At 37.2% G+C, this 22,751-nt stretch overlaps 1 protein-coding gene and 1 long non-coding RNA gene across 4 annotated transcripts; both read left to right on the top strand.

The window, feature by feature from the left end:
* The first annotated feature begins 38 nt into the window (after positions 1-38).
* Positions 39-22,660, top strand: LOC123872857 (ras-related protein Ral-a). Of its 3 annotated transcripts, none has more exons than XM_045917451.1 (5): positions 39-185; positions 8,829-9,011; positions 10,292-10,452; positions 11,492-11,666; positions 15,404-17,587. In XM_045917451.1, exons 2-5 carry the CDS (start codon positions 8,859-8,861, stop codon positions 15,515-15,517), a joined length of 603 nt encoding a protein of 200 aa, XP_045773407.1. In that variant the 5' UTR covers positions 39-185; positions 8,829-8,858; the 3' UTR covers positions 15,518-17,587. The 3 variants fall into 3 exon arrangements, with proteins under 3 accessions (XP_045773407.1, XP_045773406.1, XP_045773405.1); XM_045917450.1 differs by lacking the exons at positions 39-185; positions 15,404-17,587 and adding exons at positions 243-685; positions 22,337-22,660; XM_045917449.1 differs by lacking the exon at positions 39-185 and adding an exon at positions 243-685.
* Positions 7,180-8,504, top strand: LOC123872861. Its single transcript, XR_006797557.1, has 3 exons — positions 7,180-7,264; positions 8,429-8,433; positions 8,495-8,504. It is a non-coding gene; the product is annotated as an uncharacterized LOC123872861 (long non-coding RNA).
* Positions 22,661-22,751: the final 91 nt, after the last annotated feature.

The raw sequence follows: 22,751 nt of genomic DNA, 5'->3' as shown, positions 1-22,751 counted from the left end.
CGATAGACTATTCGCCTGAGACTCGGTTATTTGTCTGTGACATCATTTGACAGATTAATTTATGCAATTTATGAGCCTATTGTACTTTTTGGACTTTTACGAATTTGTGGCAATTTATGTGAAATCGAGTGATTTTAAAAGCTTTTGAGTTAGTAAAACACCCCTGAAGCCTTCCAGCACAACCGGTGAGTGAGGAAAATATTGTGTAGTGACTAGCGGTGTACCATATTTAGTTGGCGAGTGACGTGATTCGATGATTGTTTACTACAAACTACAGAGGCAACGCCTCTCGTTTTCCCACAATTTCTCGCGCATTGTCTCGCAGTTCTCACGCGTAATCGCTCTCCTCGACCCGTTTGAGCCACTAACCACTATAGTTACTGTTAGATCGATGGTTGTACAGTTCCAACATCACAACAGCCTGTGACTTGCATTTGGTAGATTTTCGGTGAATGTTCTTGTCTATAGCGATTTCTTTGACCGTAAAATAGTTCCTTAATAATTCTAATCCAGTTACATTGATTAAAGTAACTTAAGGTGATGCTCATTTTATAAGGTGCTAGCATAAAATGGGATTGGTAGGATATTTGTTTGCCTGTTGCGCTCAGAAGTCAGTGCCAACACTTTAGTAATGTTCTCAGCGATCGCATATCAACTGTCATCAACTTTTTTGAAGGAACAGAAGGTAAGGATTACAGTTTTTTGACTGTACAATATATGCTAAATTTTATACTGTTGCTTAAGTTCTAAGTTGCTTAAGATGAATTGCATCAAAATGGAATAAGTCATTTTGATGCAATTCGCTAGTAAATCTAGGGATTACCTACATTGCTTTCCAATCGGAAGTAAGAAAGCTCCTAATTCTTCAAGAAATAAAAAGTAACACTATATCCATCAAACAATCCGAATGCCTGGAAATAGCAACTGTTACAGTAGTAAAGATATAGGTACTTGAACAATGCTAACAAATCTAATGTAATGGATTTTACAACATTGTGGTTACAGAATTTATTCTCAAAAGAAATTATACAAATTTCACTTAATGAGAAATTCATTCAACTTCAAATTCTTCTCAGAGATTTCTGAGTAATAATAATTACTCAGTAATAATGATAACATTGCTAAGTTACAATTGACTAGTATTTGATAAAATATTTCAAATGGTTCTTAATAATAATTGATTTTTTAATTTAATTTTGATTAATTTATTTAGCAAATATTTTAGGAAAAAATCAACCCAATAATTTGGGTTAATTTTTTAACTAATAAATTTACCATTTCCAACTCTTGAAATTTTTATAATATCTGCTACACAGTTGACTCATTTCTATGGAAATTGGCTGATGTGGCCCAAATTTGGTTGGGAGGACATTATTATCATTATGTTTATTTTATACTTACCACCATAAATGTATTTTTTTAATTCAGATCCAAATTCAAATATCTTTATTGCGAACTAGGTGATGCCCTCAGCTTCGCCTAAATCCACGCGGGATTTAGGTTTTTAAAAATCCTGTGGGAACTTTTGATTTCCCAGGACAAAAGTAACCTTTCCCTAATAGCCATATGAGCTTAATATGAGGTAGTTATTTCGAAATTACAGACAGACACTCCAATTTTATTTATTAGTATAGATTTGGATTAGTTAAATGGTGTGAATAGTCTAGATTTAATTTATATTTAAATGAAATGTTGTAATTACTGTTAGTGAGCTTCTTACATGAGTACAACAATAGTTATAAAAAAATAAGTATTTATTTTTCTTTACAAAATGAATTAATGATTGCTTCAGTAATCAGTCACTATTGTATAGAATAAAATATTAAGTACATTGAATTGAAAATAGTGATTACAGCACTTATTTTATCATTAAATTTTAGTTTTCCTTAGTGTGATTGAAAGGTAAACAAATAGCTATCCGCGGCCTATGGGCCTTGACAACAAGAACGGAAAAGGTTCCGTTTTTCCTTTTGAGGTACGGACATCCTAAAAAATGATAATATATAATGCATAAAAAATGAGTTCTCATGCAACATTTGTGTTAAATATCATGTCAAAAGTACGATTTTAGTCCTTATTTTAAAGGTGAATACTGTACTTTGATATACAGTTGACCCATAGAGTTCAAGTGGTGGGTGCAAACTATATATAATTATGTCTTGAGTTAAGACTAAGTATAAGTACAAAGAAGCAAACACTATTTATTTACTTATTTAGTTCAGTCCAAAAGTACATTGCCTCCAGTTTCACTTTTGCACCAGTGTAGCTGGAAAATGTATTTATTGTTCAGATGAAATAGTGTTTTTGCTTATAATTCTATTGTTACATGTTTGCCAGGCATTAACTGTCATGCTATGTGATTAATTAGAAATCCAAATGTACATAGCCAACAGTTTAATGTCCTTGTATGATGTATCTTCATAAAACTTATATTATGATCTAATATGACAAAGTTCAAAAACCTGATTACTTTGATATTATAATGTATTTTCAATATGCAACATCTTATTTTCTTCTCTATGGCTCTTTGTACTGTAGTTTTATAATCTGCATTAATATGCGATATCTTATTATGATTCAGTATTTAAAAAGAAAAAAGAAAACTTTTATAAGGTCACTTGTTGTCCGTATGTCTCTCTGTCTGTCTGTCTTTCTGTGTGGCGAAGACCACAAAATAATGAATTGATAGACCAATCAGCAGATGTGGTCATAATGTTATTTTGATAGTTACCAGAGAGCTAGTAGATCTAGTCTATAAGGGGAGAGCACTGATACCGATAATACAGGTGTAAACTTATCATAGGCATCGTAAGCTCAACCTTATTTTGACTGTAACATTACTGAAACAATAAATGATTTATTTATTTACCAGACCTACCACGCCCACGACGTTGTCTGTGTGCATTTATTCTTTAAATTACTGTGGTGACTCTTTGTTTTGTCGTGTTAAACAGTAGACTATGTCACTCTCCAGGACTATACCTAGTACCTACCCATGAAAAAAATCACGTCGATCCGTTGCTCCGTTGCGACGTGATTGAAGGACAAACCAATAAACCAACAAACACTTTAGCATTTATAGTATGGGTAGTGATTTAGCTCGGAATCAACTTAGCTTACTACTAAGTTACTTAGGCAACTTAGGTCAATTTAACTATGACAAAATCTATACAAATCATTACACCTTTGTCACAGAGGTCGCGTCGTGTTTCCGCTTACCATAATTATCTCATTATCATATAAATTCCCTGATTATTGCAATAGACAATTGTTTTAATAGTGCTATAATTTGTCTCGCGAATGATTCACTACAGTGAGTCAAATCTGCGCAAGGTCGGTGATAAGAATAACATTGAACTGTGACTAATTCACAAAAAGTATAACTAGAAGCACCAGTTATAGGTACGGCTAGTAAAATTAAAGATCAGATGAATAGTGTGCTTTGATTTTGCTCAGACTTAAGACAGAGTTAAAGCGAGGCCCATATATCGAAAGTTTGGTGGGACCATAGGAGGTTCCTGGTTCATGAGATAGAGCCCACTGATAGACAGACGGGGGACGGACAGACGGACGGGTAGCAGAGGTTTAGTAATAGGGTCCCGTAGGCACTCATCGGATACGAAATCCTAAAAAAATGTTTTTACAACACTCCACAAATGCATAGCTTTATACTAGGTACCACCCAGATACCTACTACTACACTTAAATGCTCGAGTTTAAAATAACGAATCGTAGATAACAGTAATGGGTATTGATGAACGTCACGCGTAAGTAGTTTTAAACTAAACCATACAAATGCTGAAGCATTTCACAGAGGAGTAATGAGCAATGCAGGCCGTTATCAAGCGCTGTTATCTGTTACCTACTGCCATTTTAGGGTTCCCTAGTCGACGAGGAACCATTATATAGTTTCGCCATGTCCGTCTGTTGGTGGCTTAGCTCAGAGATAGGAGCTATTAAAAATCTATAAATTTAATATGGCTAAAGTGTTAAAATAAAATCTTTAAAAAAAATTATTTTTTTTCAGAAAAATTAAACAGAATTATTTTTCCTTATAATTTTCTACTTCCTGATGACTTCCTGTTTCTATATTCCGTTTAAACCATAGTAGAGGCATAAATCGTTACGATTAACGATTAAATAGAAAAATAATATCATCATCATCAACCCAGCGCCGACTCACTACTGAGAATGGGTCTCATCTCACGGGTCGGCCAGAATGAGAAGAGTTTGGCCATAGTCCACCGCGCTGGCCAAGTGCAGATTGGCAGACTGTACACCCCTTTGAGAACATTATGAAAAACTATTTACGAAGATTTCACTCAAAAATTTTTTCCTCACCATTAAATGCAGTCTAAGATGGAAGCCGGCTAACATGGAAGGGGTATGGTAGTTTTCATTAAACCCATACTCCTTTGGTTTCTATGCTAGACTATAGCTGTGCGGGTACTAAGCGACAAACATGGGAGAGAAAATATTGGTGCATGTCGGTGACAAAAAATCCTAACAGCAATCATGGTTGCTATTTAAGCATTTTTATCGCGATCAAAAGTTTTGCTTTTGTTTCCCTTTCCGGAACGACCTTTGTGCACAATGCTGCCTACCGGTATCTATTTAATCCTTTGTACTCATCACTTCAGTATTGCTGCCACAGTTTCACCCACTAACTACTCATTGAGATAACGTGCAGAATGACAAACGCGTTAACTGTTGGACCGATTAACTTTTGTACAAGGAATTTCCAACTTTATCTCAAAGTTGGTAGAGTTTAAAATTGTTTTATCTCATATGCATAGTTGGTAGTATATGGATAACATGCCTGTTCTTTGTTGTCAGTAATTAGCATGGGAATTGGGTATGTCTGATGGCTGATGCGGAATGAGTATGGTGTGACTAATATTCATAGGCTTCGGTAGATGGGCAAACTTAAAATCCTATCATAGTCTGATTCAGATGGTGTCATCAAATCAGCCAGCAAATTAATGTGACTGAATGAATTTTCCACTACGATTGTCTGTGGGTTTATTAAGAAGTCAGTGTAAGTAATTGTAATTATTTACTATTTTTTATGCAATTAAATATTACTTGCTTTATCTGTGACGGAAAGCATCGCGAGGAAACCTGCACGCAGAAGAGTTTTCTGTATTCTCAAAGATGTGTGAAGTCCGCCATTCCGCACTTGGCCATGCGTGGTACTCTATGACCTAAACCTTTCTTATTCAGAGGGAGATCCGTGCTTAGTAGTGAACCGGCGATGGGTTGATCATGATAATGATGATCTTCAAATGTTTAGCAATTTGGGCCATAAACTCATCAAACTTGACAAGTTACAGAGACGTCACATTTTTAATTATTTTTGCGTGAACGCGTGCATAATACTTAACGTTCCCTTCTGTATCACAGAATCAGCAGGTCGATTCCGGAAATCCTGCATCAATCATTATTACAATCGCAATTGTTGTAATTGGCTGAATTTATGATATTCTTGACGAAACAATGCATTGCAACTATATAAGTGAACGAGTGTCCACCAATCAGGTGATTGCGATCGTCACACTGCAGTTGTCATTCTACCGTAATGAATAGGCTGAACTCTGTATGCACATGATTGCAATCAAATTCGCACGTCTGCCTATAGGTTGGCCAATTGGCTCGTCTAAGCCAGACTCTGAAATGGATGTCTCAGCCAGATTAGAACATGCCATAGCAGACTTGTTGGCACGTCTGTAAATGCTTTAAATGTCTAAAGTTAAGTACATAACTTTATCATTATTATCATTTGGGAGATTCCCACTGGGGCGCTCTTTGTAGAAACCAGTTAGCGCGTATAAAAAAGTGAAATTGGTTCGAACGGCGGCGCGCTTATCAGCTGCTCGCGGCATAACAATCGCGTCTGGATCGTGCGAATATGTGCCTGTATTTAAATATCTAGATTATTTTATACTTAGACAAAACTGTATCATTTTGACTTTCTCTGGCCTATTAAATTATTTTAATGACCTCCGCGGCGCAGTAGTAACGGGTGAGTGTTGTTGTATGTGTTATATAATTGAGAGGTCCGGATTCGGCTCTCGGCAGTGTCATTTTGTGAATTTATAATTTCCATTTGTCTCTGTCCATGCCTCAGAGGTTCTGCAATGTGGACAGTGACAAACGGCTTGATCCACCGATTTTAAGTCGCTCAGCCGCAGTTATGGAGAGGGCTGTGTTGGGAGTCTCTCTGAAAGATAAGATAAGAAATGAAGAGATCCGCAGGAGAATCAAAGTCACTGGCAAAACCCAAACCACCACATCAACCACACCAACAAGTCGGACCATCTTGCTCCAGCAACATAGTCCGACGATAATGGCTAAAGAGGATGGCGGGAAGTGCTAGATGAGGAAGGCTGAGGACCTGGTGTGGCGGCACTCTTTGGGAAAGTTCTTTCCCAAACTCCGCCAGGCTGAAATGATGATAGTAAATTTCTGATTCACCTCTGGCCAAACAGACAATTATTGTCAACAACACTACATTGATTAGACTTTGGAAGTGTTTCGGATTTCATTCTGCCCTCTAAACTAATACGTCCTTATTACAATAAGGATACGGGAATCTCGATTTCAACAGATATTAAACCCGTCTATTCTATACAAAGCACGACTAAACCATTCCCTAAGTTAAATAGAAGCAGGCATTATTACCATACAGATTTCTTTGTTTTGGCCTGGTTTTGGCACTATGTGGTTTTGGCGGACAATAGCGTAAATGTGCAGTCTTGGCTCGCCTGAATAGATAGTTTGTAAGTAGTTGAAGTGAAAGTTGAATGATGTCATCCTCAATGTCGTCTATTTATGGTATCAAACACGCACGACCTATAGGTTGGGCCTTGAAAGTCGATATAATTCGAAGGTAATCCATACTTTCCCATTGTTATATGGTGATTGGTGTGGGTGACAAAATACTTTATGATTATCTTCAAAACTGGTCATTTCATTATCTTGCATGTGTAGTTGTGATCTTATAAGTAGTTCGATTCTCGCAATTTTGTAGTTTATAATTTCAAAATTGGCATCAGTTTTTCCTTCCAATTTTAATAAGGATACCTTCAAGTCAAGAGTGAATAGGCATCTTCTAGGCAAGCGAGCTCTATCTTAGGCTGCTTCATCACTTGCCACCAAGTGTGATCGCATCGTATTTAATCCATTGAAGGTTTTCTACGAGAAAATATTTTACTATCACTCAGCGAAGCAACAATGTAGAACTAACCAATGTCGAATGAACGCTGTTACATACTGGGTTAGCGAATCACCCCCGCGCCGCGCTGGTGGCAATTAGGAGATAGATAGGAGAGTCTGTCAGGTATGTACCTACTTTAATAAACTGTTACAGATGGTCACCGACCCCATTATAAAATCATAATCGTCGTCTTAGCGACAGGCATTATGTGAAGCCATCAACATGCTCACTATATTAGATTCGCCCACATGTTTCCTTTTTAGTTATCTCCAAGTCTCAGACATCAGAAGTGGAATAGACGGATATAACCATTGAATCAAATAATTCATCCAAGTATCAAATATATATGACAATGGCTACTCTGAACAAAAGTCGTGGTTCACAAAGCTGTTAAAACTGAACATTACACGGGCCATCAAGTTATTAGCAAAGGTTCTCGCACACTGGAATGGACATATAAGAACACGCTGGAAATGGTGTGGCATACAAAATGACAGTTATTTTTTGTGCCGATTCGAAGCAACCGTCCGAGTGTACCGGGAATTAAAATTCTTCTTCTTCTCTTGTTTGGAAGCTTTTTCTAGTGCCAACCCAGCACAATGCACTGTCGTTTTATGTCAAATGGTCTTCGTGTTGACAGATGTCTCATCACTAACATTTAGTTTCGCTTACGCTCATGTGACGCTCACTGCTGTTACACGTATCAACGGCAAAATGCCGAAAATCAAGTAGCTTTAAGAAGAGGTTGGCAATCGCAGGTCCAGCGTACCTACTTGTATTGTCAGTGACCAGTGCCCTCGTATCAAAAATCTTGTTTGGAATGGCAAGTCTAGTGCAGATACATAGAGATCAATTATAACGTAGATTATGTTGCCTTCGATTATTATTTATCTTTATTGTGGCTTTTTATGTTAAACAAGTGTTTATCTAATGCTTTAAATCTTTTAACACTCAAAGTTTATATAGCTATTTTATCAATTTTGTTGGTTGATAATGCCAACATTATTAGTTATGAAAAAAAACGTTTTCCTAATATGAGTATTATAGATAAATCGCAGTAATAAATAAAAAGAATTGATTCAGGGTGACGTAAAAAAGCAATCCATTAGCTCGATTCCGTAAATCCTGCATCAATCATTATTACAATCACAATTGTTGTTATTGGCTCAAATGCTATTCTTTTTGCAACAATGCATTGTGGCCAATAGTGAGCGAGCGTCAACCAATCAGAGGTGATTGTGATTGTGACATTGTAACTGTCAATTTACCGCAATCGAGCTACTAATGTTATAAATGCGAAAGTGTGTTTGATTGTTACCTTTTCACGATCCAACCGAAATCGCAACGCATCGGCAGTTCCTCTGGTGCTCCAAATGTTCATGGGCGGCCGTAATCATTTGACATCTGCTGACCCGCCTGTTCGTTTGCTCGCTATTGTTTATATATTTTTTTTTTTCAAATCTCGTAACGTATGGTAATAGGTACATATCTATTTATAGCTACGTCAAAAGAAAGCAGTATTAAATATACCTGACTTTTCGATATCAGGGGACCAGAATCGCGAATGTGTCAAGATTTTTCAATAAAAGAAATTTTGTTGTGATTGTTCCAGTTGTATTCGCGGTGCCCCGCCACCATAACCATGTCGAAGAAGCCGGCGGCGCAGCCCACGCTGCACAAAGTGATCATGGTGGGGTCGGGCGGCGTCGGCAAGTCTGCGCTGACCCTGCAGTTCATGTACGACGAGTTCGTGGAAGACTACGAGCCCACGAAGGCGGACAGCTACAGGAAGAAGGTATGTTTCATTTGTGTACAAGCAAAGTGATCATGTTGAAGTCGGGTGGCGTCGGCTGCGCTGACCCTACCTTCCACTACAAACTAACATTCTAAAATAAAATCATCTCATGTGTTGTTTCGCAACGTTTCAATACAACTGGTAGATCGATAAGTGTAAACAGTTGCAATCGGTAAGTGATACGCGTAATGCGCGGCCTCGAGCGTCACCGCTATCTGTCATCTGATACTGAGAGAACACTGTACCCTCAGTATAAGATTTTACTTCTCACCAATTTGGATAGTATTCGAGAGTCGAAACAAAATAGCGTCAAAGTAAAATGGACCTAAAGAATCTCAATTAAAGTCAAAAATTCAGTACCATTGATTTTAACTTCGCAACGTTGCCACTTGGAGCGTTGGGTGTCTATATATGTACAAACTTGAGCATTAATACAAGGCACTTAAAGGCCATTTTACTTTGACGTTAATGTGTTTCGATTCTCAAACAATATCAACTTGGGTGAGAAGTAAAATCTTGTACTAAGGGTACTGGATGTCAGTAAGAGCTACTGTCAACTTGTAAGCCATACGATTACAATTACCCATTGAAATATAGATGAAGGTTTTGATGCGCGATAGCTAACGGATTTGTTTCACAATAGGTATATCTGCAAATTTATGGGCAGGAGCACATTCGTGATTTCCTACCAATTACAGTCCGGATATCTTTAAAACAAGAGTGAATAGACATCTCTTTTTACTATTGATTAGCTTTCGCTGGATGAGAATCATATTTAGTAAAAGCAATGATGAGGATTAAATTGGAGCTCGCTTGCCTAAAAGAAGCCCATTCATTCTTGCCTTGGAGGGACATAAGTTATACACAGCAGGAAACACGGACGTCGGAACCGTAAGCCGTAGCAGTTTATATCAGTAACGTTGAGCAAAAACGTTTCGGGCGAGTAGGTAAATTGGATGTCGAACAAGATTGTGAATTTCCTGTGCACACCCTCCAATTGTGTCCGAAATCTGTCCAAAATAATCTAGGTAAACGCGTCCCATCTCAGACTGCATCTTCACTTTCCATCCAGTGTGATTGTGGTTAAGCGTGTGCCGATAGTAATAAAAAAAATATTCAAATGACATTATCAACATACAGCTCAAACTCTAAGGCACAAGTTTCTACCTAAAATTATGCATGTAGATTTTTTGGACATTTTCAGAAATTCTATTAAGCCAGTTGGATTCTCTAGTCTTGGATAACAGCTAGAGTTTAATTATTTTTTTTAAATTTTCCAGGTGGTCTTAGACGGCGAGGAAGTTCAAATAGATATCCTGGACACGGCGGGTCAAGAGGACTATGCGGCGATCCGGGACAACTACTTCCGCTCCGGGGAGGGGTTCCTCTGTGTGTTCTCTATCACGGAGCCCGAGAGCTTCGATGCTACGCAAGAGTTCAGGTATCCAATTTACCATTCAAACTCAAACTCAAAATCATTTACTCAAAGTAGGTACTATTGTACTCCTTTGGATGGGCAGAATTGTTAGATTTGTATGATGATATAGTGGTGATAATAAATTACGTAAACTTATAACTAAAGCTACGAGGGTTCCGAACGCGCCCAGGTCTGAGAAGAGCCCACAACAAACTCAGCCGGGTATTCTTTTTATCATCACCACTTCACAAAATCACTTAACTTATTAGAACTATCAAAACTGTTAAGCAACTCATTCCCAAGCTTTCTTATCATTTAAATAAGTAACAAATATACACACACACACACACATACACACATACAAACTTTCGCCTTTATAATATTAGTTAGGTTTCTAACCAGTTCAGTTTGTTGATGGACATTTGATTTGCACTTGAATAGGATAATGTCACGAAATCGAGTATTTCATTTATTATTTTAATTGAAATCACTGTTATTAAAATTCTTGAATGAATTTGTAGAAGCATGAATTAAATGTATGATGCATTGAATAATGTATTGTAGTCATTTTGCACGCTAGAAATTGACAGATTGTAGGCGCTACGTATAAATATTAATAAGATAATATTTACACAGTTACGCAATAAGTGGTTGTTATAAGAGTTGTGGTGACGTCAACCTTCTATGCGGGAAGTCGGGGGCCCGATACCGGGCCGCGACCTTTAAATTTTCGGGGTTATGTATGTTTCAAGCAATTAAATATCATATATTTTAACGGCAAAGGAACAAATAATGAGAAAATCTGCATGCTTGAGGGTTCTGCATAATGTTCTCAAATCGAATTTCTTCATTGCGAATTTCTTTATTCAAAGGTGTGGTCTGCTAATCCGCACTGGGATTATGTCCTTCAGTTATGGCTTTCTCCCCTTCCTTTCTCATTCTGAGAGGAGGCCTGTAGTCTACACAGTTGTGGACTACTGATGGGATGATCATCGCCTTAATAGAGCGAGGTCCAATTCACACTTGACGGGTTTTTTACTCGAAACCGCGTTCCTTCTTCCAGAGAACAGATCCTACGCGTGAAAAACGACGAGAACATTCCATTTCTGCTTGTGGGAAACAAGTCTGACTTGGGGGACAAGCGGCGCGTGCCGCTCGACGCGTGCCGCGAGCGTGCCGCGCACTGGCAGGTGCCGTACGTGGAGACCTCAGCCAAGACGAGGGATAACGTCGACAAGGTAATCTCACACTTATATAACATTCCATTTCTGCTGGTGGGGGATAAGTCCGACTTGGAGGACAAGCGACGCGTGCCGCGAGCGTGCCGAGCACTGGCAGGCGCTGTACGTGGCGACCTCAGCCAAGACGAGGGATAACGTCGACAAGGTAACCTCACACCTATATAACATTACATTTCTGCTAGTGGGGAACAAGTCTGACTTGGGGACAAGCGGCGCGTGAGGCACGTGACGCTCGGCACGTGCCGCGCATTGTCAGGTCCTGTACGTAGAGACCTCAGCCAAGACGAGGGATAATGTCGACAAGGTAAGCCCACACCTGTATCCTACTAGCAGATACCCGGCTACCCTGAAAGAACATCTTCGCATTATTGCCTTTCTAATGAAACCGGTTTGGGGCTCGTCGGTTGGATGGTTTCAAAGTCTATAACGAACCGGTAGGTAGAAACATTTTTGTGTTTTATTAATTGAGATTAGTCATAGACTTGAGGAACTATGGTTAGCTAAGTTTCCTTCTCTCTCGCGCATTCTAACATTTTCATTGATTGCGAAAGAATCAATACACTTTTAAGAAATGTGGCTCGGCCAAGTCCTATACAATAAAATTACGTTCATTTTAGACATATTTTTATCATAGTTTAGAGGAAAACAACAGAACCGACGCTAAATATTCCAAAATATTTAAATTTGTCTGTATTTGTGCAAAACAAATCTACATTAGTAATAAAATTAAAAAAGCAGACAATAAAATAAAAGCAACGTGGTCCATAGTAAATAATGCGACAGGAAAAGTCAAAAATAAATATAATGACTCAATATACCTAAACGTGGGTGGACATGTGACATCCCACAGTGTGAGTGTTGCTAACACTTTTGAATCAACGTTTGCTAGTATTCCTATCGAGACTACAAAAAACTTAATATCTTCACCTGATGACGCAGAGTTTCTCTTAAAGGATAGTTTAGAAATCGTAGCTCCTAATTTTAAATTTGAGCACATTACGTATAAAGATATTGTAAAATCTTTTAATTTAATCAATGTAAAAAAAAGTGAAGATCTATGGGGAATGTCGGTTAAAGCAATCAAATCAATTATTTATGAAATTGCTCCTATATTGGCACACATATTTAATATTAGTATTGACGAAGGTGTATTCCCGGATTTGATGAAATTAAGCAAAGTAGTTCCAATTTATAAATCTGGTTGTAAATATGATCCAACCAACTACAGACCTGTGTCGATATTGCCAGTTCTTAGTAAAATATTTGAAAAAGTATTACTAACGCAATTAAGTGCTCATTTTAACATCAATGGATTTCTACACAAACAACAATTTGGGTTCACGAAAGGCAGATCTACAACTCACGCTGGAGCTGACTTAATACAGAATATTTTAGAGGCCTGGGAAAAATCGCAAAACGCAATTGGCATCTTTTGCGATCTTTCAAAGGCCTTCGATTGCGTAAACCACGAAATTCTAGTCCGAAAGCTGAAGTACTATGGAGTTACTGATGAGGCCCTAAAACTTATTTCATCATACTTAACTGACCGAGAAATGAGAGTATATGTCAATAAAGGAACATCTGTAGGAACTAAGGTCAAATTAGGAGTGCCACAAGGATCAATTCTCGGTCCATTTTTGTTCCTAGTCTATATTAACGATCTTCCTAATATAGTAAAAGAACTAGCAGATATCGTATTATTTGCTGATGACACTTCTCTCGTATTTAAAGTTAACAGAAAAACCTGTGATTTGGGCAACCTTAATAAAGCACTAACCAAGCTTTCGCAATGGTTTTCGGTCAATAACTTAGCATTAAATAGTAAAAAAACAAAGTGTGTATATTTTGCCTCATCGAACTTTCGTGGTGAAAGAAATGTTGAGATATTTCTCAACAATGAAAAATTAGAAATTGTCGACGAAGCTCTTTTCCTTGGACTAACTATTGATTCTAGTTTACAATGGGGACCGCATATTAATATTCTGTCAAGTAGACTCAGTTCAGCAGTATTTGCAATTCGTAAAATAAGGCAGTTAACAGATGTTCAAACGGCTAAAATAGTGTACTTTGCATATTTTCAAAGCTTGATGTCTTACGGAATTCTGTTGTGGGGTTCTGCTGCGGATTGGAAAACAATTTTTATACTCCAAAAAAGAGCTATTCGCGCCATTTATAAGATGAAGCCCAGAGATTCTCTAAGACATTTGTTTAAAGATATCGGCATTCTGACCATGCCTTCACTTTATATATTTGAGAACATTATGTACATTAGAAAACATCTACCATCGTATAAGAAGAACTCTGACTCTCATCACTATAATACACGAAATAAACATAAGTTAAGTGGACACAAATACAGGTTATCTAAAACGACTAAATCATTTATGGGCAGTTCGATACGCTTCTACAACATGATTCCAAAGGATATAACCGATCTTTCTGACAGGCAATTCAAAAGTAAAATAAAAGAAATTTTAATTAAAAAAAGTTATTATAAGATTAATGATTATATAGATGATAAAAACGCATGGAAAATGTAGCCCTGCACAAGCTATTCAACGAGCTAAGCTAAAAATTATGTACCTACTTGTGTACCCGTAATATTAGTTTACTATTGTTACTATTGTTATTTTGATATTATTTAGATCCTACATATTTGGTAGACTTATTTTTTCAGTGTATTGTGACTTTCGTAAGTGCTTTTATAAGTCTGAAACGAAGAATAAATAAATACAAATAAATACAAATTAAAAATTTTAGATTATGTCTCTAGAGAAAAAATATTATTTTTCTTCGCAAGAGCACAAACGGCGAACCGCAGAAATTTTAATTAACGCTAAATGATCTAAAAATTATAGTATAGTTCACACACAAAATTTTCTAACAAACTAAAATAATTATTATTAACCTCACGTAGTTATACGGGCTTTTTGCACAGCTCTGCTTGGCTGTCTTGGCTTTAAACCCTTTCTGCTCACTTCCAGCCAGGCAGCGCTATGCTTGACATTCTTTTCTTGTAGCGTTAGGCGCAGCGCACACCGACAGAGCCGAGGTGCGCCGTTTTTCTTGATAACAACTCAAACTTTGTTCCTTTAACATAAAAGCGGTGCGCAGCAAACTCAAGTTTATTGTTAATATGTACGGTGTAATTTCAACGGTGTATACAAAGTCATAAAGCTGAGTTTGTTGTAATCAAAAACACTCGCTTCTACTTCATTCAGTCTGTTTGCGCTGGGCCTTAAGATTGACTAAAGTCACGCAACATTTGAATACAGAAAAGAATTAAAAGCCCAATCCCATAGAGCCAAACTCAAACGCCCGAAAAATACAGCCAATTACTAAAATTAATATGAGTATCGCAATGTTGTGGTGCTAGGGAACAAATTTTTTTCAACCAATCAAACCAATTTCAAAATCCAATATTCAAACTGAAAATAAATTTACAAAATTTGCATTTTATTTATTTATTTAATTAAAAACTGAGACTGGTGTTTGCAATTTGCAGCCCAAATAGACCGTAGTCTGTGCTAGGGCTGACAAAAATTTATCGGCATCAAAAGATTAAATTTTTTAAGATTTAAAACATCAATTAGTTATCATTATATAGGTATTAGGTAGTTCGTTTAGTTTGACCACAAATGAAGGTGATGGTTCCTTGTCGGATTTGTCTGTATGTTAGCTTGTTGGGTCGCTGGTGTGTTGTCCGGGTGCTGATGGTACTTTTGTTTGTCAAGGTGTTCTTTGACCTGATGCGCGAGATCCGCTCGCGCAAGTCGGACGACAGTCGCGCGACTAACGGAGACGTGAAGAGGAAGCCGCGCAGGAAAATCAAATGCGCCATTTTGTAGGTCCCGACAAGACTGTCGCAGAGTGTGCGCGCGCTTTGACGGGACCTTGCGGGTGTTACGTGTAAAGGACTCCGCTAGTGCTTAGTGCGGTTAGTGCGGACGCTGTGTCGCGATGTACGCATATGTCTGTGCGGTTACAAGTCTATTTTCATTGGCGACGCAACTGTGTGAGGTATTTTGTGTGGAGCGGTCTAATATGAACTTTATTTTGTAACAAATAAGATGCATATTTCAGTAGAAGTGGCACAATTCACGACAATTATGAAACTTACGCAACTATGTGAGGTTTTTTCCGTGGAGCGGTCTAATATGAACTTTATTTTGTAACAAATAAGATGCATATTACAGTAGAGGTGGCACAGGTCACGATAGTTAGGAAACTTGCAACAAAACTTCGAGTCTTCCTATCTACATAGGTAGGCTATGAAAGGACTAGGTCTAGTCTTTGATTTCACGTCACCCCTAGCCTAATATTTGACAGATATCGATTCAGGATCAAAACAGAGTTTCCTCACTCTGCTTTTGGTAACATACAAGATGTTATCTTTCAATGTAATAGTGACTTTGGACTTTTTTTGGGGTACTGTGCGAGACGCAAAATAAATGCATTGCCCCTCCAAATTCGACACAAACAAGTTTATCCTGTGTATCTTGCATTTTAATTTTTACAAAATAACACCTTACCACAGACTACAGAAAAAGATAGGTTAAATGTGTCTTAATTGCAAAAACGAATTTATTTTTTAAATTGTTTTCTGCGGATGTTTTCATTCTTGTCTGCTTGTTTGTTTTTCTTTAGATTGTGGAATCTGTATTAGTTACATTATATGTCGTGGCCAATGAAAGTAGACTTATAAATCTCGGTTTCTGATTCAATGTTGCGTGGAGTTGTCACAAGGTGTGACTGTCACTGATATTGTCTAGTATTAACTGTGGAGCAGTAAGGCTACGTAATGTGTCACTATTCGCCCTGTACGGTGCTGGTATTATGCTGGAATTCTGTTCATGGTGGTCTAGAAAATACTGGAACACTTATTCGTGTGAATACGCACGAATAGTGAATCCCGGTGAATTCCCAACGAGTCACACTCAATCGTGTCACAGTGGAACTCATTTTTATTTAATCACATTTATAGTACTTATAAATTCTTACCTTGTTTTACGATACAAGTTAGAGGAAGGTAAGGAATTGAGTGAATACAGGGTTAAAAAAATTAGCTAATTATTTAATCAAATTATTTCCCGACGTTCCAATCACTATGAGTACGACTAACTCGCACCCAGTCTGCAAGCTCCCATAGTACTTGGAAGGTCGCGATTGTTCGTGCGTGTTCGTACGTATTCGCACGATAAAATTCGTATGAAAACGCATCCAGTGCGGCTAACCATTACATTCGTAAAGAAACACCTAAGGGTACATCATGAACAGGATTCTGTGAATAAATTATTTTGTTATTAATAAAGCATCGCGCTTGCATGTTATTTTTATATATCGAATTTGCAGTGTTCACGTCGCACGATAAGTTTTAGTACACTACACGGCTAATAGAACATGATCTCCTTTTTAATAAAATCTAACTATAAATAAAATTTTGTAAAGGAGCTCAATATTGCATGAAATTGCTGAAAAGTATGTATTTTGTAGATTTAAGGAAAAAGAATGACAGGAGACCTGGCAAACTTAATAGGAAAATAATGCTGAACTGATAAAGTTAATTTTGAGTTTGTACATTATTAAAATCAAGCGAGTTGTACGTAATTTCTACAATGGCCTATTTACAATGAGAGTTCTCAGAAATGGCAGACGACTTTAGGTCTCAGTGATGCCAAATGGTGGTGTAAATTAAAAAAAAACCCTCATTGCCTTTGCCAGTTAACCTTTTGTCTATCTTTTTCCTGTTAGTCTGTGGTGATAAATTGAAGTTTTTAACGTGATTTTCTACTTGAATTAGTAGCGATTTCTACTGTATCTGAAGTTTGAATTAAGAATGACACATTATACTAAGCTGATTGCATATTCTAGTAACAGAACTAGGGAATAAGATGCGTGACGTAAGGCGCGTGCTATAATTTATATATGCATTCAGTTTTATTCGTCGAATACGATATCGAAATGCCAAGCAAATTATGTATGTAAGTCGCAAACAAACATTTTAAGATAGTTTTCTATATTTATTTTAGAATTTAAGTGCTAAATGTGTTGTGTTATGCGGAATTGTATGGGTTTAGTGTTCATAGAAATGGTCCTTCGAACCGGATAAACTTTCGAAAATTCGATTAAATTATTTAACCTAAATTCCGACCTCTCTGGTGCAGCCTTTTTGCAATTGAAAATTCTGGATTTGAGTCCCGGTAGAGTCAGCTGTTTAAAAAATTATATTTCCTTATGTGGCGGTAGAACGAGTTGCCGTCGAGAGTGTGTAGTACAATCGAAACATCGTCATCAATCGATAGATGCCCGCTGCTGGACATAGATCTCTTGTAAGGTCTCCCACACGCCACGGTGTTGCGCCGCCTGAATCCAGCGGCACCCTGCGACTCGTTTGATGTCGTCTGTCTACCTTTTGGAGGCGTCTGCAAACGCTGCGCTTACCGATGTGACGTCGCCATTCTAGAACCTTGAGACCTCAACGTTTATCAGTTATACATCTTGTGCTATGTACATGTTGCTTGTTCATTCGCAACTAACTGTACTGTAAAAGTCGTACCGCCTATGGATTTAGCGTGCCGGTACGATATTAGCGCTAAACTAAAATAGCAGGTTTTAATACAATATTACTATTCCTTTCATAATGCTCGCTGCGGAAAAGGTTAGCACTAGATTTAGACCTATTAATTTTGATTAGCCACTCTGAATCAAAAAAAAAAGAAGCTTATCTGGTTAATGCCATTTTCTATGAACACTAATTACTGCTGTGTGAGTAAGTGAACTGCTCACGGAATGATTATAGATTAATTTTATTTTTATTTTTTCGCCTTATTTTTCGAATTTAGTCTCCAAAACTGTCCCTAATTATTTAGTTTCAGATTTAGTTAAAACCTAAGATCGCTTACGACTATAGTGTAGATTCTATTGAATGTTGTAAATGTACATTATGTATGTTAAGCGATTTTGAAACTTATCTCGTAGTAGCTAGAGTAATTAATCGACCGCAACTTTTCTATAAAGCATACACAGATGTGCGGACATGATCCAATCACAAAAAATAATTAAATGCCAAACCACAGATGGTCATGCAGATGTATGAATAAGACAGCTGCCAACGTAAGTTGGCATGTCTGTATATGCTTTAATATATTAACCAACTAGAAGCAGTTGTTTCAATGGTGTGCATAATTGGGCATAGGAACGAAAATGATCAAAAAGTCGATTTCATTCCACAATTGCTAAAGCTCTTTCCACACAACTGTGCAGTGCCAGCCGACCCTTATTCTGGGCTTTTATGTGAAAACATACACGGTGTAATCAGAACGCTAACAAAAACGAAGACAGGTGATAGTACTAGTGATTACTGATAAGATACCATACAAAAAACTACGATTTTTTTCAAATCCTGTATTTTTTTAGTTTCAGTTTGACAGCTTTTATAGTTTATTCTTAAAGTGGCTGTGACACTAACAGGTGGACTCAACAAATCTATAACGGTTCCGTATTACGGAATCCCAAAAACGACATCAGAGCGCGGTTGTGTGGAAGATATTATATTCGAATCATACATCAAAACTAGTTAATAAATTTTTGTACGACATAATAATATTAGCTATTTTACTGTACTATAATAATCACAAAATGCAATATTTTCTATTTTCTTTATAAGTAATATAAATATTGCTGCAATGTACGCTTTTTTTGTCTATTATCCTGCTTTTATTTATTATTTACTAGATGATGTCCGCGACTTCGTCTACTACGTTGATTTGGATTTTTCAAAATCCGTGGGAACTTTTGTGTTTCCCGGCATAAAAAGTAACCTATGTCACTCTTCAGGTCTTTAAAAAATCACATCGATCGTTGCGACGTGATTGAAGGACCAACAAGCACACTTTCGCATTTATAATATTAGTACTGATACAGCGCTTATAACCAATTAAATAAATACTTCGAAGGGGGTAACTCATAAAACTGCCAAAAGTACTAAAATAATGCAAAAGATTTCCTTAAATCGTACTATAGAAAAAACTTGTATAGAAAGTCACAGAATTAAGTATGTATATTATATAAGTGTAATTAATATGTATATCTCAAAACATATGACATAATTTATGATATAGTTGTAATATGGTGGTGCGTCGTAAATAGATAACTACATAAAAATATAAGCCAGTCTAAGGCTGCAGACACACTATAGTGTTGTTAATAAAACCACAGATATCAGAATGAGTATAGAAGTGTTATAGAAGCGTGACATTGTCGCCGTGCCAATGAGTGCAGACCTTTACGGTTCAAGTATTAAAGATAACCGAAACTATTTCAATTACAATTCAGAGTTCTGTGGTTAGAACGCAAAATGTGTGATGATTGACCAATCTCTCTTGTCTCTTGATTAAAATGCTGACACCATAACATACTGTGCATGTGTTCATATAAAATATACAACTACTATCGCCTTCTGTCGCTTCACAACACTCCACAACACAATAGTGTCTATGCAACTTTATGAAACAGAAACATACTTAAAACACGTGATTTGAGAGTTGAGACTAAGGTTAAAAACTATAGAGCGCACTTTAAATTTGCTAAGACACAAGTTTCAGTTAAAACGAGACGGGTATATGCCAGTGGTATAACGCTGTCTCGTTTTAAGTGTCTTAAATCTGAGCAAATAAATTTATTAGTAAGTATTTTCTGTAACCAGAAATACACTATATACCGCGATCGGATATCGCATATGTCGCATCGAGATCGCTTGTTATAAGTATGTTTCCACCTTAAACGTACTGTGCTTTTGTCCATAAATATCAAAATAATGTTGCTCAATGTTTCTTCACATTTCATAATAATAGCCTTCTGCAATCCAGCTACTATGATAAAATAATTACAAATCCTTAATTATTCAGTTATTATTAATCAATTATAAAAAAAAAATCATAGATAATCTTATTTTTTTTAAATGTAAATACGAGTAAGTATGGCACTAATCTACGAGTATCTCTATTTAACTTCAAGGGAATCTCAGATATTCTTGCAAAGGTATTTTGCATCAAACATTCTAGTTTTAGTTTTCAAAGATTTGACCAAAATGTACACAACGAAAATTAAGTTGCAGGAAATATCACAATAATAAAGACTTCACAATTTTGATGAATACATACCTAATAAAAAAAACGTTTTCAAAAAGCTACATACGCCGCCTCTATATTGTCTGGTAATAGCGATGTAACATCTAGGCCCTGAGTAACTGAACGAAATTTACTCACTGCATATACAGTGTTTATATACACATTTCTGTCATACGTTTAAATTGTGTAAGGCCTCAGGGATCCAATATTAAAATATAAGTGTCTATTCAGGCGGACCACACCGTACATATGTAACAGAGCGGCAACAAGTAGTATTAAAAAAATACGATTGCCTGTCCTGACTAAAAAATAAAAAATTTCACATCTAAAAATGATAAACTGCCATTGTGAATGTTTTTTCGAAAAAAATTATAGCCAGTGTCACTCCGGATGACGTAATGATTCTAACGATACCCCATATATCCAAATCTGTTCAAGCATTTAGAAGTTATGTTTGAATAAACAAACTCACACACATTAAGCTGAAAACATTAGAATAAGTCGTGTGGGACGCGTTTTCTGTGTCGTACCTAACGACATTTTTGCCACTGTAATGTAGTTTGAATACAAGGAGCCATAAAGGTGTTGTGCAGGTCCTTGTGGTCCGGTTGAATGGACACTAATGCGAAATCGGTCGGAAATCAATCTAGATGCGGCATTACGATCGCATCGCTAGATATCCTATACATATATAATAATGTAATTAGATGTATCGTCTAAGTGTCTGTATGTATGTACGCAATGTATATCAGCTCCCACGGATAAAAGTTTATAATGAAATGAAAAGACAAGCAAAAATTATACTGATTTGCAAAATGATCGTCTCTTATTTACTTACTACCATTTCAAACTATACGAGTAGGTACCGCTTGACTGAGATGGCTCGTGGGGTGCCGTTGCGGGAGAGAGATAGCGACGTTAAGAGCAGTAGTCGTACTCGTTTGTTTTTTATGTACACGTTTTGCACATGCGCAATTAATAAAGTTAGTTGTCGCGTGCGTCCTTATTTCTGACAAGTGACTTGGGTGTAAGACCTAAAGAGCGCACTTTGTCTTTGCTCAGACACTGTCAAAACGAGACAGCGTTAGACCGCTGGCAAAAATCTGTCTCGTTTTAAATGAAATTTAAGTCTAAGCAAAGTCAAAGTGGGCTCTATAGATTTTAACAAAATTTGAAATTAGTGCGCTCAACTACGCATGCACGAATTGCACACATGCGCATAAAAGCAAACAACACGACTCTTGGTTTTACATGAATTGCTGCCCTCCTGCAACCTGGGCATTAACTCCCTGTAGGTTCTCAATCAAACACTAAGGTTGAAATGTATAGAACGCACGTTGACTTTGCTTTGACTTAAGTTTCAGTTAAAACGAGACAGATTTATGCCAGCAGTATAACGCTGTCTCGTTTTAAAGTCTGAGCAAAGTCAAAGTACGTCGCTCTATAAATCTCGGCCTTAATTGAAATAGTTAAATATAGGTATAATACAATTTAACGACATGTAATTAATTGAGTTTTGTTGACGGTGTGGGTTGACAGGCGTTCTTGACGCTGATTCGCGCGATGTCGGCGCAGAAGCGCGGCCAGGCTGCTCCTGACGACGCAGCAGACGACGCCAACAAATGCAAGCTCCCCTGCTGTGCGATTGCCTAACTTGTGCCTAACGCCTTAGAGTCGAAATTCCTACATCAATGGGACTGGTAGTTACTAGCCCCATATGACTACAGCTTTAGAATATACAAATAATTTTAGGTTTAAAGGCTGTTTTACGTCGGATCCACGACACGCTACAAGTTACAACGCGGCATTCTACAAATGAAACTGAACACCACACACCCGCATGTCATCTGCGCTATCCCACACCGGGTTAGTGCGGGGTGCCCCCGCCGCGATTGCCATCTCGATCTGTCGCGTACTTACCTATTTCTTCAGCAGGATGACGGACTATAATTCC

Source organism: Maniola jurtina, chromosome 15 (assembly GCF_905333055.1).
Source record: "Maniola jurtina chromosome 15, ilManJurt1.1, whole genome shotgun sequence".
Classification (NCBI taxonomy): Eukaryota; Metazoa; Arthropoda; class Insecta; order Lepidoptera; family Nymphalidae; genus Maniola; species Maniola jurtina.
This window is presented reverse-complemented; position numbering and strand designations above follow the sequence as displayed.